Source organism: Engystomops pustulosus, chromosome 3, assembly GCF_040894005.1.
Source record: "Engystomops pustulosus chromosome 3, aEngPut4.maternal, whole genome shotgun sequence".
NCBI classification, from domain to species: Eukaryota; Metazoa; Chordata; class Amphibia; order Anura; family Leptodactylidae; genus Engystomops; species Engystomops pustulosus.
In genome coordinates, this window is record NC_092413.1 from 183,761,010 (window position 1) to 183,777,791 (window position 16,782).

Genomic DNA, 16,782 nt, shown 5'->3' on the forward strand with positions numbered 1-16,782 from the left:
ACCAATGAGAATAGGAAAAGGCTGCCCTAGGTGCAAAAGACACAAAGGACTAGCTCCATCTTTTGCGGCCAGGTCAGTCGGCTCATGCACGGGACTGGGGAACCCAAGGCGGGGTGGGCCCATAAAAAAGAAATGGTGTTGCAAGCCACAAAAAATGGATAGCACACAGCCCTAAAATACGTTTTGGGGATTTTGAGATGGATTTCAAAGAATAATTGGATAACCCTTTGACAACCCTCTAATGAAATTAACATGTAATGTCATGCAAATGCCCATTTATTGTAAACATAATGCCAGAATAGTAGGCTAGCTTCTCACATTGACTACAACATGTCACTCACCTTTCATACGGGGGTCTCTTGATGCTGGTATCTCGCACGTACTCTATAAGTTGTTTTTGTGTTCGTCCACTACAAAAATAAATGCGTTATCAATATACTTAACACTTAATACTTCCTTATCAAAATTGACAACAGAAGATAGCAATTTATGCTTCCAAATGGGCGATTAAAGGGGCAGTTTTAGACTAGACATTGATGACCATCGATTAAGGTTCTACTCCAATACTAATAACCTGACAACTGGCCTCCGGATCTGTACTGAAAAGTGGAAGCAGACAGATTTATGAACAGTATAAGGATAGGATATAGATCTTAACATGGTCAAGGAATACCAAAATCAGTGAGCATCCCATTCCTGACATCTGCCTCCAGGGATCCCCATCCCCATAGATATATATTTAGATATTAAATAGATTTATTACCTGTACCGAAAAGAAGATCCCCGGCTCAAAAGAACTGGTTTGGATTTGGGTTTAGGTTGGTCCTGGAGACGGAAGAAGCTGTGATACTCTACACAGATCTTCCAGAATCTCTTACACATATCCCGACTGGGAAGAAGAAATTCCAAGGCATCTTGGTAAGGACCCTACCAAACGATACAGAGAGCAGGATCAATGCCAGGCACTGCATACAACATTTACATGCTATAACTTTACTAATGCGTATGGGTTGGTTAAGAAATAATGCATAATATTACTGAAAAAAATCATGAAAAGAAAGGAGACTTAAAATGAGCCATTACTGTATCACAACTTTAATAAAAGTGACAAAAAATAAGAATAAATCCCCTCTTTGCCCACATAGAATAAAGAAGCGTTTTGTGACTACTATGAGCTTCTTAAAGTACTTACATGAACTTCCGGGTGCAACTTTATAAGAAACCGCCGTCTCTTAAAGCTCAGCTTACGGATCTTGGACCAGTTGAACGTGTTGATTTTTGTGTTACCCTGTGTCAGAAAGAAGGGCACATTAGTAGCCAAGACCTGAGCAAGAGTTTACAATCGTTTATTTAGGTGATTTCAATGAATCTGAAACTAGATGTAGGGCGAAACTGCAGACCCAATATTCATCACGCCCAGGACATGCCACACTCTGCACCATTTTAAAGGAACTCTTTAGCTGCCTTGAACCACAGGAGTAGTTTGGAGGTGTGGGAAGAGTTGCATTATCATTACAGATCTTGCTCAAGACCCTACTATTCTTCATGTTCAGGGAACCATGGATGGATGCTACAGTAACAACCCTTCTTTCCACTGTATTCATGTCCTTGGGATGCCAATACAATTGGAAACTGAGCAGTAAATTATTACTCTTTGCTCTGTTAAAGGGCATCTACCACCAGGATGAAGGACTGTATGCAAATGAGTCTGAGGGGCCCTAGGGTAGGTGCTAATGGAGCCTGGAACCCCTCAGGCTCATTTGCATGCAGTCTTTCACCCTGGTGGTAGATGTCCTTTGAATTGCCATTTTGGCACTTTGCAATGTAAAAGTTGGTTTTGATTGTTGTGTGGGCAGTTAGTCTTTAATAGGTTCCCCATCACAGTTCTATAGGTGTACAATAGGTCAGTTTATTACACAGTGATATTACATGCACAATAGGTAAATCAAGCATGGTTCCTCTGTCTGGCAATTGACGTCTTCTAGGTATATAACTTTTAGTCGTATCTAGCTCAGGCAAAAGAAGAGAACTGGCCACATAGAACAAATTCATGTAGATTCATCCTAAGCTCACCTGGGGGGAAAACAATGGAGTTGTGGTTTGCACCTTAAAGGACATCTACTCCCAGGATGAAGCATTGTAAACCAAGCACACTGGCATACAGGCAGTCCTTGGGTTACATACAAGATAGGTTCTGTAGGTTTAGTTCTTAAGTTGAATTTGTATGCAAGTCGGAACTATACTTGATTATTGCAAGCCCATACAACTTGGATTTTAAAAATGTTGGGTTGTCATAAGAAACAGGATTAACAATAAAGCTTCATTACAGACACCTGTGATAACTGTTATAGCTGTTTATTGCAGCTGTGGGCTAAAGTACAGTAAATTACCAACATCCAGAGGTCCATTTGTAACTAGGGGTCGTCTCCAAGTCAGGTGTTCTTAAGTAGGGGACCGCCTGTACTCATCTATAGGATGTACTCATTCTATGCCCTTGTTTTTATCAGAATTATGAAAATGAGCATGATGGGCTGTGGGCAACTTTAACACCTATGGAGCCCAGAGCCCCTCAGATTCATTTGCATAATTTTAAATGCTTAAAAAAAAAACGGCATGAGAAGCTTAAAATAAAGCAGATCCTACCAGAGAGGGCACCCGCTAGCATGTAATGTTTGGTTTAAAATCCTTGATCCCAATGGTAGATGTCCTTTAAGCCTGCAATGTCCACTCAATATGTTGGATGTTAGTAGAAAAGACTGCCCAAGAAACTAAAAACTTTGAATCAATGGATAACGTTTGGGCAAAAACAACAATGGTGCAGGAAGCCTTAAAGTGCATGACTCTAGATGAGAGTAAATGGAAGTCTAATATCCTTGAGCAGAGTGAGCTTGCCAAGGAATGTACTGTACCTGAAAAACCAACACTCCCATGTGCGATACTGACAAATTAATTTTGGCACCTTCACGATCAGATGCGAGATGAAAACGGGTTCCGTACAACTCAAGCCGTCTAGAAATCTCCAGGATCTGAAAATCTGCATCGGCAGGAGACATACCACTGCAGGGGTATACTAAAATTAATACCTCTAACCAAATAAACATCAATAAAGGGACAAGATATGACAAAATTGTGACTCACAGGTGTTGCAGGTGACCCTCTAATACGCGCTCTTCAAGACTATACTGACGTGGAAGGTATTGGGTGCTCCTCAGATGCTCCTGATCCACCTTCTGATCATAATCCCCCACCTCAGCTACCAAAGATAAAAAACAGACATAAAATGGCAATATAGTAAGGCATGTTTTTGTAATGTATGAATATAAAGTAGGAAATATAAATTTTTTTCATCTCATCCATTTTATTCCCAATGGAAAGGGTTAAAAGGGTTAAAAGTGTGAAGAAGGCATTCAAGGTCAAGTTGGAGTGATACCCACAGCAAACAATAGCACCAAAACTGAAGCCTAAATAATTTAACTACCCTCACTGCACAATAGAGAAATAACCACAAACATTCTTATAGGAAGATATAAAAGACAAATGTGACAGAACAATAGAAACATTCATCAATAGGAAAATAAACAGAACCATTTTGGGAAAGCAAAACGCACACCCAATCCAAGTCCGTGACTATAAAATATACTCACATTGCATTAGCAGGGATATAAGAAGTGCGGTGGTGTTATCACTGCACACCAATCTCTCCTCGGAAAGGTCTCTTTTGATCTGCATCGCAAAAAGGTACCTAAACAGACAGGACGGAGATGAGTATACAGTATACAGCCACAGGCTGGTGACAATAGAAAAAGAATGTCGTAAACTTGGGCAGGGATAGGGCCTACTAATTTACAGCCCGGGCAGTCGGCTCATGTAAAAGGCTGTGGAATCCACGGTCGGGGGCACGAGTCCATAGAAGTGAGAGCCAGCACACTGTCCCAATATACGTTCTTGTGTGTATGAGATCCAATTTTGTGGATGAGACCACTCACCTTGTATATTCTTCCTGTAGCTGACCAGGGTCGGGTGGGAAAAACTTCACAGCCAGGCGCATTTTGGCATTTTTTGGTTCTGCAAATACATGAGTGGAGAACATTATAATAATCACCAGCACTGATAATCAGAACCTAACACTCCATCGGCTCTGGTAATTTTAGGCGGTGACCAAATAGTGATCATTTTTAATTAACCCCTTAACAACTTGGCTCTTTTTCGTTTTTGTGTTTCCATTTTTTGCTGCCTACGCCCACCCCCCCCCCCAAATTAAAAATCTGTAAATTCCTTATTTTTCCTTGTACAGAGCTGTGTGTGGGCTTCTTTTCTGTGTGACAAATTGTACATTCCAGCAATTGTATCTAATATCCCATGCTGTGTACTGGGAAGCAGGAAAATATTTCCAAATGTAGCGGAATTGTCGGAAAAACACATTTGCTCTGTATTTATGCCTTTCACTTTTCGTTCCACTAGTCACCTCCACTTTATTGCTTGGGTTGGTACAATCACAGGGATACCACATTTATATAGGTCTTAATATGTTTTATTAGATTTTAAAAAATATACACCTTTTGATTACTTTTTATAAATAAATTTTTTTATGAGTTGTGATATGGCGAAAAATTGGCGATTTGGACGCTATTTTCCATTACAGTATTCAACACCGGGAATAACCAATTGTTTGTTTCGATGATTTTTTTGGTTTGTTTATTTTTAGGGAATAAGTTCTAGGGAAAAGGGAGCGATTTAAACTTTTAGGTTTTTTATATTTATACCTTTTTTAATTTTTATTTTTTTTAGTCCTTCAAGGGTACTTTAACCCTTGGGTACATGATTGCTTCTAACATATACTGCAGTACTGCCGCATATGGCAGCTTTGCTAGTGATCTCAAGGCATCTGCCTCCAGCAGTATAGACCGCCGGCTGTCGTAGTAACCTGTGTCGTTATTGGGGGGCGCAGAACAAATCCAATATGGCGGCGCACACCTGGTACGGAGTGGGCTCAGCGCGCTTACCAGTAAGGGGTTAAAGGAAATCTACCGGAAAAATCCTGCATGATAAACCAGAGACACTTATTCATAGATCCAGGCCCCATGACGGTGGTAATCTTCTTATATTAGTTATCCATGGCCTCCCTCCTTCTAAAATCAACTTTTAAAATTATGATAGTTTCACCCCATCCACTATGTAATATTACAGCAGGGGAGTGTACAAGAAGATACCACAGTCACAGTGCCCGGTTCTGCGAGTTAGTGTCCCTGGTTTATCATGCTGGATTTTGATAGTAGATTTCCCTTCAGGAAACACGCAGACCACCGTTATCTACAATTCTCCTGAGTCATTCTATAGTACAGACAATGAACCAGTCTCCCTGCCAGTATTTCTGCTGCCACTGACATTTGACACACAGATATTTCTTCTTCTTTGTCCTGTAGAATCAATGAGCAATTGTCTAAGGAGAGAAATGCTTCTGAATGGAGTTTCTCTCCCTTTTGTTGCCCCACCCTTTAATAATCCCAGAAACTGTTATTCAGTGAAATCCATGAAAAATGGCTGTACATGAGTCCTTTTGCAGTGTTTTAATGTGCATTTCAAGTCAGAGCATTTAAACGTTTTTAAAGAAAAACTTTGGATATCCGTGTATGTTGAAACAAAACCCAACAACACAGGGATTGGAAGCCCTAGGGACCAGATCAATGGTGGAATACCCCTTTAATAGATCCCATAGCAAGACATTATAATGAGCCAGATAAATTCTCTATACCAAAACCATGTCTAGATTTGGTCAAGGGCGAGGACTTCATGTTATAAATAATTTCAGTCAATTCATTGCCTTTTTCAGACTTAAAAAGTATTCCAGGAATCAGCATAATTCATATTCAAATGGGTCATCAAGATATAAGCTAACATGTAACTAGTTGTTATTGAAAATTTTGCTCCCCTTAGCAGAAAAATGCTGTGACAGACTGTAATGAAGAATTAGAATGCTACTGGCCCTTTAATCACTCCGTTGATTTTGTCCCTGTGGAGAAGACACAGGATACAAGATGGCTGTTGGTCACATGTCCACATCATATGTCCTTCACCTGCCTAGGCAGGTCATGTGATTGTAACAATGTTTGGCTGTAGTCGCTTGGTTGCAGTGCATCCAGTATGCCCAGTGTTGTGGTAAGAAGTCATCTCAGTGAGATAAAGTGCAGTAACAGCAGTTACACATCATTACTATAGTAACAGAGAAGAACAGTCTGTTACATCATCACTGGGGGCAGAGCCTGAGTGAGAGAAGCTATTACCGAGAACTGAGGAATCATGGGGATTGTAGTTGTAGATGGTGGCCATTTTGAGGATAATTCTACCTACCTTAGAAAGCCCATAACGTATTGTGAATCATAAAACCAAACTATTTAAGCTCCATTTTGTAATTAATGATACCAAGTATTGTTGTATTAATTTATTTATTGCATCATGGGGTTTTTGTATCAGAAGTTCATATTCCCGGAATACCCCTTTAATAAAAAAATATAAAAGTACTGAACTTACTGCGCAGCTGCTTGTTCACAAATTTCAGTGGTTCCAACCACACCTAAAATAGGCAAATAGAGAAGAGTTTACTTTTTATGGGCATTTTGAAAGTTATATTGTAATAATTAAGAGCAGAATATCATGGGCGGATCTGTTACAGCAGAGTCACAACTTTTACTGTTCTTTTCCTATTAATTATATAAACCACATTCCAAACATCAAGGAAACAGACACATGTGATGCCTCCATAAATTGTACAAGCAGAGAGGCACATTTTTTACATTTTCTGCTTACAGAGGAGTTTTTAAACCAGAAAAAGTTTGCCTGATCACATGTAAGGTCAAACAGGATTCCTGAACTTCCCTGTGCCCGGTTCTGTTATCCGTCTGCCCACTGACTATTAATGTTCTATGACCCAAGCTCCATTTTCAGAATAGTGGCTGAAACAAGTCACTACAGCTTAGATCTCATTCAGATGAATTAGAGTAGATCTGCAGTGACCAGATAGGACCACTACACTGAGAAAGGAGCTGCCCGCTTCTCATGCCATTCTCCGTTTCATCAGCTGCTGAGTACAGCCGTTTCGTGGAGGGGCTGGGTGTTGGACTTGGATCATCTAATATTGAGGACCTATCCGAACGATAGCTCATCAATTTTTTTAGGCTCGGAATCTCCTTCAATTAACATATCCATGTTACAGCAAAAGTAATTGCATGATACCATATAATTATACAGCTCTTTCAAGTTTCATTCTGTAATGACTGGTAATTTTTGCTTCTACTGAAGTGGTTTACTGAAACCACCGGTATGGCATCTGGAGAGGTTTCCAAAGTTTCCTGACAGATAAGGAAATGCTGTAATGAGAAAATACTTGTATTGCTACCTCTCAGCTTGTCATGCATACGAAATTGGTGATGTGGCGTTTGACAGGTATACGTGACCAAAATAGGTGAAATGCATCAGACATCCCAGGAGAAGCCAGAGCTTCTCAATAATTTCATTAGACAATGAAGCTGCCAATACCAATAACAGTGGTGCTGTCTCACCAGACTTCACCATACACATGCATCCTCAGCTGTGTCCTGAGCTGAGAGAAATGAGAAAGCTGCTGCGAGATTCGTCAGTGGTTTACCTCCCCAAGAACAAAATGACAATAGAAATGAAACAGTATCATCATTATATGGAAAGCTGGAGGGCTCCATGTGTTTTACAAGAGCCTCGCCAGCGTGCAAGGATCACTTCCCCCTCCCACTGTGTGTTAACACTTCTCCTGCTGCATCAAGCAGAGGGAGGGGGAGTGACGAGGGAGCAGGGGGCAAGGGAAGACAACGTAACAGCCTGTGAAGCTGCAGCAAATAGTCATTTTTTGCCACAGAAGAGTTACACAGAGGCTAGAAGGGGGGTGTCACTTCAGATGCTACTATCTTGGGCTATATAATACCTTTAATCATGCTTTGGTGTCATTTTAAAAACGCATTGTAGTTTTGTGTGCAATACAAACTCAGATAAAGGCAGTTAAAGTGACGTTGTCCCCAGCTTTTGTACCACTGATCTACCAGTCACAGCAGGCGAGTCCCCTCTATGCACAGATTGGATTATTGATTCCTGTAATGACCCTCTACTTTATTCTGATTGTAGGCAAGCCACCCATTAATGAAAAAGTGGCTTATATCCTACCAAAACTACATCAGGGAACTCCCCTTTGGAGATAGATGGAGTGTTGCTTTAAACAGGATTTAAATAATTTCCCAAATAAACTGAAACAGCTGGAAAAAAATGGTAATACTGTAACAGGAAGATGTAACCACAAATGGAAACTGCATCACAGCTAAATCTGCACATCCTACAGGAACGTCCAAATCACTGACGTTATACAATTACAGACATTCTGCCGATTCTGGGATTGAGAAATTAAACATACGAAATCAATTAATGGACTGTGGTAGAAGAGAAAATGTGGAATGTTTAATATATTACATCGGTACAGTACTGTAGGATAAGTTTGGAACATTAATAAAATTCATGATGATAAAGTACAGATCCACTTATTAGTTCAGTTCTGCAGATCCAGAAAAAGCAGTGAAGACAGATACATAACACATAGAAGCGCAACATACCCATTGAGACTGTGCCGTCTGGAACTCAATTCCAAAATAATCCGTCTCCACCACATTCAGATGAGTGAACACTTGGCTCAGCAGCGCCGAGCCCGTGGTCTTTGGCTGCATAAGACAAACAGAGATTTGATAAATGACAAAGCTCGGAAACAATAAATCAATTCAAAGAAAGACTTCATTTTTCCGGAAATATTCTTAAACGATATTTCTTCTTAAAAGTAAATAGTTATCTGGATACCGCAGGACAAGCTTTAAGGTTTGAGGCGTCTCACGGTTACACACCTAGCGCTGCAGGAAGGTGCGCATGCGCAATGTCAGTAAGGAGGACAGAACTGCGCAAGTGTGGGATTTCCCACGCCATGAAATGCAAGGGGTGGGGGAGGAGAATCATTCTGCAGGGCAACAAGAAGACTCACTGCTGGACGAAGACACCCACATGACACAGGGCATTTCCTGGCAAGGAACCCGATAGATTTTTAAACTAGATTTATGGGATAATTAAAAAAAAAGAATATGGGTATCACTATTTATCATGCCTGGACAGTCTAATCATCTCAGAGAGTTAAATTTTCTCTAGGTATGGAAAGCGTTAATCATTAGCCTCCTTATCAGTACAGGAGAAAAAGCTGAAAAAAATACAACTGCTGGAATTAACGGAAATCTACCATCAGAATCCATCCTGATAAACCAGGGACACTTACTTATCAGGGCACCATGACTGTGGTAATCTTCTCATATACATTATCCACGGCCTCCCTCCTTCTAAATATAAACTTTTATAATAGTGACAAAGAGCCTGAATGGCTCTGGGGGTACTACCAGAGCCCCTCAGTGCTGCATATTCAAAGGTTGTTACAATAAGTAAAACATGTCTCAACCAACCGCCTGCTCCATCCTTCCTCCCTGTGCCTGTGCAATCTAGCAGCAGGAAGTGCAGAGGGATGGGAGACCTGCTCTGCTCATTTTAACAGCCTGTGAATATTCAGCATTGAGGGGCTCTGGAAACAACCATCAGAGTTGTACAAACTCATTAGCATAATTTTAAAGTTGCATTTCGAAGGAAGGCGGCCATGGATAACATATATAAGAAGATTACAACAGTCACGGTACCTGGATCCATAAGTAAGTGTCCCTGGTTTATCAAGATGGATTTTTGAATTTTAAAAAGTTTACTATTACTGCCATATTAATTTATGCAATAACAAGATTCTTTCAAAGATTAAGTTCTGCAGTTATAAATAATAAAAGACTGGATCGCTCTCTATGCCCTGTCCTCGGGCCAAAGAATTTCTACCTATTTCAATAGCAAGAGTTTTTTGTTTCCTTTTTCCCTTTACTGTTTGAAAGTACCGTATGTGTATTGTTTTTATCTTTTTTATTCTGACAATTTTAGTTTTTGAGTGTACTGTATTTTTTATGTATATTAAAGTGTTAACTTTAGTAAGTCTATGCTTGTAGCCTTTAAGAATCTGAGTCTCCGAAGGGAATTACGTTACCAGAGGTCATTTTTAACATAGTATATGTAGTAAGCAATTGCATGTTCTGTGTGAATTTATCATTCTAGTATAGTATGAGTGGATGTGCTGTGTAAATCATCAGGGTGAATTGTCTGGGTGGTTGAGGTGCCTACGGCTTTCTTTGCGTAAGTAACTCGTGGGTGGTGGCAATGGATTGACTGGGTGCCGAGATTGCGTGGAGTAAATTTGGCATCGTGGCGCCATTTTGTGGAAGTGGGCGGAGCTTAAGGGTTAAATTCTGAGACTCCATAGATTATGTGTACACCATCTGTGAACTCCGGTGAGTGGGGTTCGTGACATTCACTAAATAGATAAGTGAAGAGAGCCGACAGATCTGGTTACGTTTCACGGCCATATACTTCACTTTGCAGCCTTGTAACAGACTAAAAACAAGACGGAAGGAAAAAAAAAAAAACAAAACAAAACCTAAAATAAGAAAATGCAAGTTATTAGCATTCTTCAGCATAGTCAGCCAATATTAGAGAACACTAAAAATAGAAATGTGAATAAATTACAGAACACATGATTTTGGCTCCTTTAGACCTTCTATAGCCAAGGGGACTTAAGAAGAGCAGGAAGGGTTGTGCTTTGGACGAGGAGACACAACGGTCTTAGCATCTGGACACAATTCTCTCTGGAATTCAGAAAATTCCCCTACAAATGGAAATAACAGAATCTGCCTGTGTGAGGCCAGAGAAATTCCTCCGAGTTAACCCCCTTACAGCCACTAACACTTTCTGTGTTTTAATCAGATGCTGTATTATCTGGATGACCCCAAGCATAGAGGTCACTGATAACTACATTATATAAACTGGGTGCCTGCCTAAATCACTGACATTACCAATACGGCCAATGCACATATCAGCTATAAAGGAAAAGGAAGAAAAAAAAGAGAGAAAACTAACACAGGATAAGGCCGAGTTCACATGTCTGCCGGGATTTCCATTATAGGAAAGGAAAATCCTGACAGTGAGAGATCCATTACTTGAAGGACCCAAAAGGATTGGGAGGGACCCCATTGACTATAACAGAATATGTTGGGTTTCCAGTATAGCGTTAGTCATTTCATTCTTCCACAATTTTGCTGCCAATAACTGAATAGCAAACTTAGATATGATTAACCCATGTGACATCTATCATCTTTTATTTCTCCCCATTTATACATTCTTTTTAAAAAGATTATTCTGTTCACAGATATTTCAAAATAAAATTAGATATATAAGCAAATTTTACCGTATATTAAAATGTTACATATCAGTGAGCACAGCTTAGATACAGCGGCTACAGAGTGTCAGGGGTAGTCTAAGACACACCTCCTGCCTCATCATTGGTTCAGGCTGCTGCTTTCTCCACCCCCTCTGCAGTTTTAGGAGTTTATGGCCTCACACTTAGGCCTCATGCACAGGACCGTATGGTCTTCTCTGTTCTGCATATACAGCTGTATTCTGTCCGTAAATACTGTATACTTGCGACATGTATTGCAACCGTATGGCAACGCATTGCACCGTATCCTCCTACAGGTCAACTGAACTGAACGTATATACGGCAGCATACGGTGCACAATCGTATGCTGCACACTTAGCCCATATTTTATACATTCCCATTGACTTCTATCGGCGTGTGGAACAAAAATACGGAGGAAAATAGGACATGCTCTATATTTTTATACGCCCCACTCACCGTACGATACGGCGGACTAAACAGTCTTATACGTGGATGACCGTAAGCCAGCCAACGTACGTCCGTTTTTATACGTTCTCTACACGTTTGTGTGCATGTGGCCTTACTAAGAAAATCAAGCCTGAAGAGTTGCTTTACATCTCTTAAATGAAAATATACTATCAAAATTAAGCATTGTAAACCAGGGACATAGACCCAGGCACAGGGACTGTCCTTACGGTCTTATATTTGTTATTCATGGTCTCCTTCCTTCTAAAAATAAACTTTTAAAATTATACTAATGAGTCAGGAAGGGGCAGATTCACAGGAGGTTAAGCAGGAGCAGTTCCCCTTCACACTGTAGGGAGCGGTAGGGAGAAGGCGGAGGGGTGCTGTGGGGGTAGGTGGGTGACAATACACGGATAAGCTCAGAAGGAAGGAGACCATGGATAACAAATAAAAGAAGATTACCCCAGTCACGGTGATGGTAGTCTTCCTTTAAATTTTCTGACACAGATTATAAGAAAGTAAATGTTATCTGTTATTACATAATCTCAAATGGGGACCTCAAAAATATGTTGTATTTCTATCAGGGATTTTTTGAAAAACAGAGGTGAAGACATTTATTAATGGCTGTGTGTAGCGTTCATATTAGTACTGGTGAAGACAAGTCAAGAATTGCCCGAGCTGCCCTCTCCACCTTTCAGGTCACTGTAGAGAGCAATTTCCTTTAAAAGACCTTTGATGGGTGTGAATTCTCCCACTGCATTAGGGCTATAGTAACACGTCCCCAATTCTCAAAGACAGGTTTTATTTTGCCACAACACATAAGGTTCACACAGCCGTGAGAGTCAGCTGTCTGCATAAATCCCAAGAAGAATCCACTGGGGGACTATTGGAATTCTAGGGTTTCAGCAAAAATACAAATATTCCCTGAATAGTCGCAGCAAGAGATAAAAAGTCACTACAAACTTGAAGGCCCCGGAGCTATCCCAGGCCGCTGGATACATCAGATCTTCCTTCTGGTATCTGGGTGTGTATCATCTCCCTCATCCAGCAGGAAGCAATCAAACAGCTAATGAAATCCCAGCCGTTTCCTGCTGCGGACCGAGAGCAGCGAGCAATGAGCAGACTACTAAAGAGAAGCCACAATATAGTCCTAAGCACACCCTGCCACTATACTTCTGACTTATACCGGATCTTTATTAATATAGCGCCATCATATTCCATAGAGCTTTCCATATCATAGCGGAGAAATACAAATATAATATTACAAACAGTCATATGGAACAATAGGAGTGAGGGCCCTGCTCGCTTACAGTCTATGAGGATGAGAGGGTGACACAAGAGCTTACAGTCTATGAGGAGGAGGAGGTGACACAAGAGCTTACAGTCTATGAGGATAAGGGGGTAACATAAGAGCTTACAGTCTATGAGGAGGAGGAGGTGACACAAGAGCTTACAGTCTATGAGGATAAGGGGGTAACATAAGAGCTTACAGTCTATGAGGATGAGGGGGTGACATAGGAGCTTACAGTCTATGAGGAGGAGGGGGTGACACAAGAGCTTACAGTCTATGAGGAGGAGGGGGTGACACAAGAGCTTACAGTCTATGAGGATGAGGGGGTGACACAAGAGCTAACAGTCTATGAGGAGGAGGAGGTGACACAAGAGCTTACAGTCTATGAGCAGGGTGACACAACAGTTTACAGTCTGTGAGGATGAGGGGGACACAAGAGCTTACAGTCTATGAGGATGAGGGGGACACAAGAGCTTACAGTCTATGAGGATGAGGGGGACACAAGAGCTTACAGTCTATGAGGATGAGGGGGTGATACAAGAGCTTACAGTCTATGAGGATGAGGGGGGTGACACAAGAGCTTACAGTCTATGAGGATGAGGGGGGGTGACACTAGAGGTATAAGAGCTTCTATAATGGTCCAGCCATTTTTTATAAGTGAACAGAATAAAACAACTTAAATAAAAATGCTGGTGCTCGAACCAGCCATCAGCCACCATCCCACACACATAGTCTTAAGTCAATGGGACTGCATGAGAAGCCTCTAGCCCAGTATCTAACTGGCGCCTGCTAGACAACAGAATGGAGTAGGATACAGGATGGGCCAGTAAAGAGAGAGTCAAAATTTCAAGTAGCCAGGGGTGGCCCAAAGAGATAGCCTCAAGAGCCTCAGGGTGAAGACACACGTGGCATTTTTAGGCTGTTTTTAACGATCTGAAAACGCACAACTAAAAACGGCCTAAAATCGCCACATGGGTCTTCACCCAGAGGCCATGTGCACACGTTGTGTTTTGTTTGCTTTTAACGCATGCGTTTTTAAACAACTGCAGTGAAGCTTTGCCCAATTAGATTGTCGTCAACATGTGTGAACACAGCCTCAAGTAACCCCAGCTAAAACCAGAAATGTCTTTCCCTGCATCATTATAATCAGTGTACAAAGTCCCAAGAAAGGCATCAGACCTAGAGTTTGTAAAAATGACATGATGAGACCTATGTGACCTTGGTGACCCTAAATGAGGGGATAGAAGGTAGGGATTGGGGAAAAATTAATTTTCTTAGTGTCAATAACGAATATAAATGCTAGTTTCTTCACAGCCTGAGATGCTGATAACAAGAAACACTAGCTGGCATTATGAAATGAGAACCCCTATGGCACATCCACATTATTCTGGACCCCCATTGATTCTAAAAAAAAAAAAAATAAATAAAAATAAAAAATATGCAATTAAATAAGCTTAGCTCTTTTAAATTAATCAGTTTCCAGTAAAAATTGTTAGGTAAACTGAGAGGTCAGACCCCAACTTATCCTAGAAGTTAAGATTCACTTGATAAGATTGATATGTACTCACATTTCATAAGACATCCTACATTCACTAATAACACCAGTGAATGTCCTGCTGTATAACTTAATCAAGTCCAAAGGCCAAGTCAAGCTGATAAATCTTCACCTATAGAACTGCACAGCTACAGGACTGAGAATCTGTACAGAGGAAGAAAGTGAACCCCCTTTTTCTGGGGGGAGATATGAGCCTAAGGGCTATGGAGGTCACCATACACATCGATGTGTTAACTCATTCAGACATAAGGCTCAATATGATATGCACAGGGTCTAACGCTGCACAGCAGTAAAAAAAAAAAAAAGTATAATATAACCAAAAAAAAAAACAACCAGTGTGATGCTGGCACAGGACTATTGTGGACATGGCAGCGATCCAAGACAGCTAACCGTATGATCTGTATACCATGCCTGAAGTCTTTTCTTCTAACCCTAAGTGGGTGTATGTTGCCTCCCTTGTGACTCATACAACAGGCAGGGACAGATCAGCCGACGTCAATAACACTGATCCTTTATGAATTCACTAGCACAGGAATGGCCTCCCTCCTGACCCTGGGAGGGGGATTATAGCCAAACATCAAGCCATCCTTACCTGTATACAAGCTGAGGCCCAGGGACTCGAGGTCAAGAAATAATTTTACTAAGGGCAACAGCAGATCTACTCTAACGTATTATTATATTTGGATACGTTCCCTATGATTTGTAAAGCATTATACAAGATTATTATTATTGAGCAAGAACCCTACATCTGCTCCCTTCACATTTTGTGCAAAGCATGCAAATTATCCTGCAGGGGGCGCTTCAGTATATGAGCTACACAGACAGAATGCACATTATAATATTTGAGTGCAGACAAAAAGATATCCCATCACCTTATGATCAGTGTGACCCCAGAGATGGCATATCCTAGTAATACCCCATAACCTTGTGAGACCCTGCTATAATACTGTGCATGTGTATTACACTATTTGATACACACATCAATCCTTAGGTTGTAGTGTATGCCAGAGTTTCTCCTCCACTAGAATTGGGATCCATCATTGTTAAAATGATTGAATTAGGAAGGACGCTGATATCAGGATGTCTCCTGCGGGAATAATGTGCATGTTCCTGTCAGTCTGATGCCCAGGGGATGGGTAACAACATGTACGGCTATAGAGGGCATTAAGGAACAAGTACAGGCAATTACACGCTTCCTGCAGAAAACTAGTATATAATGAGACTGTGTTATATGCAGACAGAGTGGAAGCCATCAATTTGATGGGTGTGGGGGGGGTGTCTATTATTTTCTCATAGAATACAAAATCCTCATACAACCATTAAAGGGAAATTCAAGATTTATTATGGACACCCAGCAATGTTGAGGTCACATGTTTGAAGAGACTGTAGAGTGCTGCAGTCTCTTTACTATTGACCAAAAAAAGCACCATACATTGTACAGTGGAAATGCTCTGTATTAAAGTTCAGCATAAATTACTTCAATAAAAGCCAAATTAAGAGGAGGAGGAGGAGGAGGGATGTGGTGTACAATAGACCTCAATGGGGGCCGTAAGATAGCTGCTGTTTTTGCGGTTAGCTCACGGACCTCATATATGGTTTGGTGCATGTAGCTTACTGGATATACAGAATGGCACCGCTATACTATAGCTGTCTATGGACACATTTTACACCTGGTAAACAGGTGCGGCACCGAGTTCAAAGCTAAATAGCTTCTAAAGCAAATAGTACGGGGATGCCTGATACATAAGGATGTCCAGGCACAACTACTAAACAGGGATTTGTACACATACAGAGGTAAAAAGAGCAAAGCTTGTTAGAAGAGCTTATCCCGAGCCCATCTGCTTCTCATTGAAAGCAAAGCTGGCCCGAGCACACCAGATGCTCCTTGTCATTACAAGCAGCGCAGCACCGGATTATACGGGGAGTCCTGACTGCGCCTTTCCTACAAGTCGCTTTCATGCCAAGTACAACCGTCCAACTAATACGGCAACCAATTACACAGGGAAGCCACAGCCAACTGGAAGAACTAAAGACAAAGCCCTGAATACATTCATCCTAGGTTTTATTACTGGACACGTATTGCTGTACTGGATACACCGCCCTTATGGAAAAACAGACTTCAGT

At 41.0% G+C, this 16,782-nt stretch overlaps 1 protein-coding gene across 6 annotated transcripts in view; it reads right to left on the reverse strand.

The window, feature by feature from the left end:
* Positions 1 to 16,782, reverse strand: part of FARP2 (FERM, ARH/RhoGEF and pleckstrin domain protein 2) — a 51,062-nt gene that overhangs the window by 19,959 nt on the left and 14,321 nt on the right. For all 6 annotated transcript variants that reach the window (XR_011854317.1, XR_011854316.1, XM_072143197.1 and 3 more), the window contains exons 3-11: positions 8,628 to 8,732; positions 6,529 to 6,571; positions 3,987 to 4,065; positions 3,645 to 3,742; positions 3,139 to 3,253; positions 2,910 to 3,057; positions 1,193 to 1,288; positions 764 to 927; positions 342 to 410 (exon numbers count right to left, since the gene is read on the reverse strand). Coding sequence is in view for 4 of the 6 variants with exons in the window: in XM_072143197.1 (XP_071999298.1) it covers positions 342 to 410; positions 764 to 927; positions 1,193 to 1,288; positions 2,910 to 3,057; positions 3,139 to 3,253; positions 3,645 to 3,742; positions 3,987 to 4,065; positions 6,529 to 6,571; positions 8,628 to 8,732 (917 nt within the window). In the remaining 2 variants the exon portion in view is untranslated. The remainder of the gene's footprint in view (positions 1 to 341; positions 411 to 763; positions 928 to 1,192; positions 1,289 to 2,909; positions 3,058 to 3,138; positions 3,254 to 3,644; positions 3,743 to 3,986; positions 4,066 to 6,528; positions 6,572 to 8,627; positions 8,733 to 16,782) is intronic.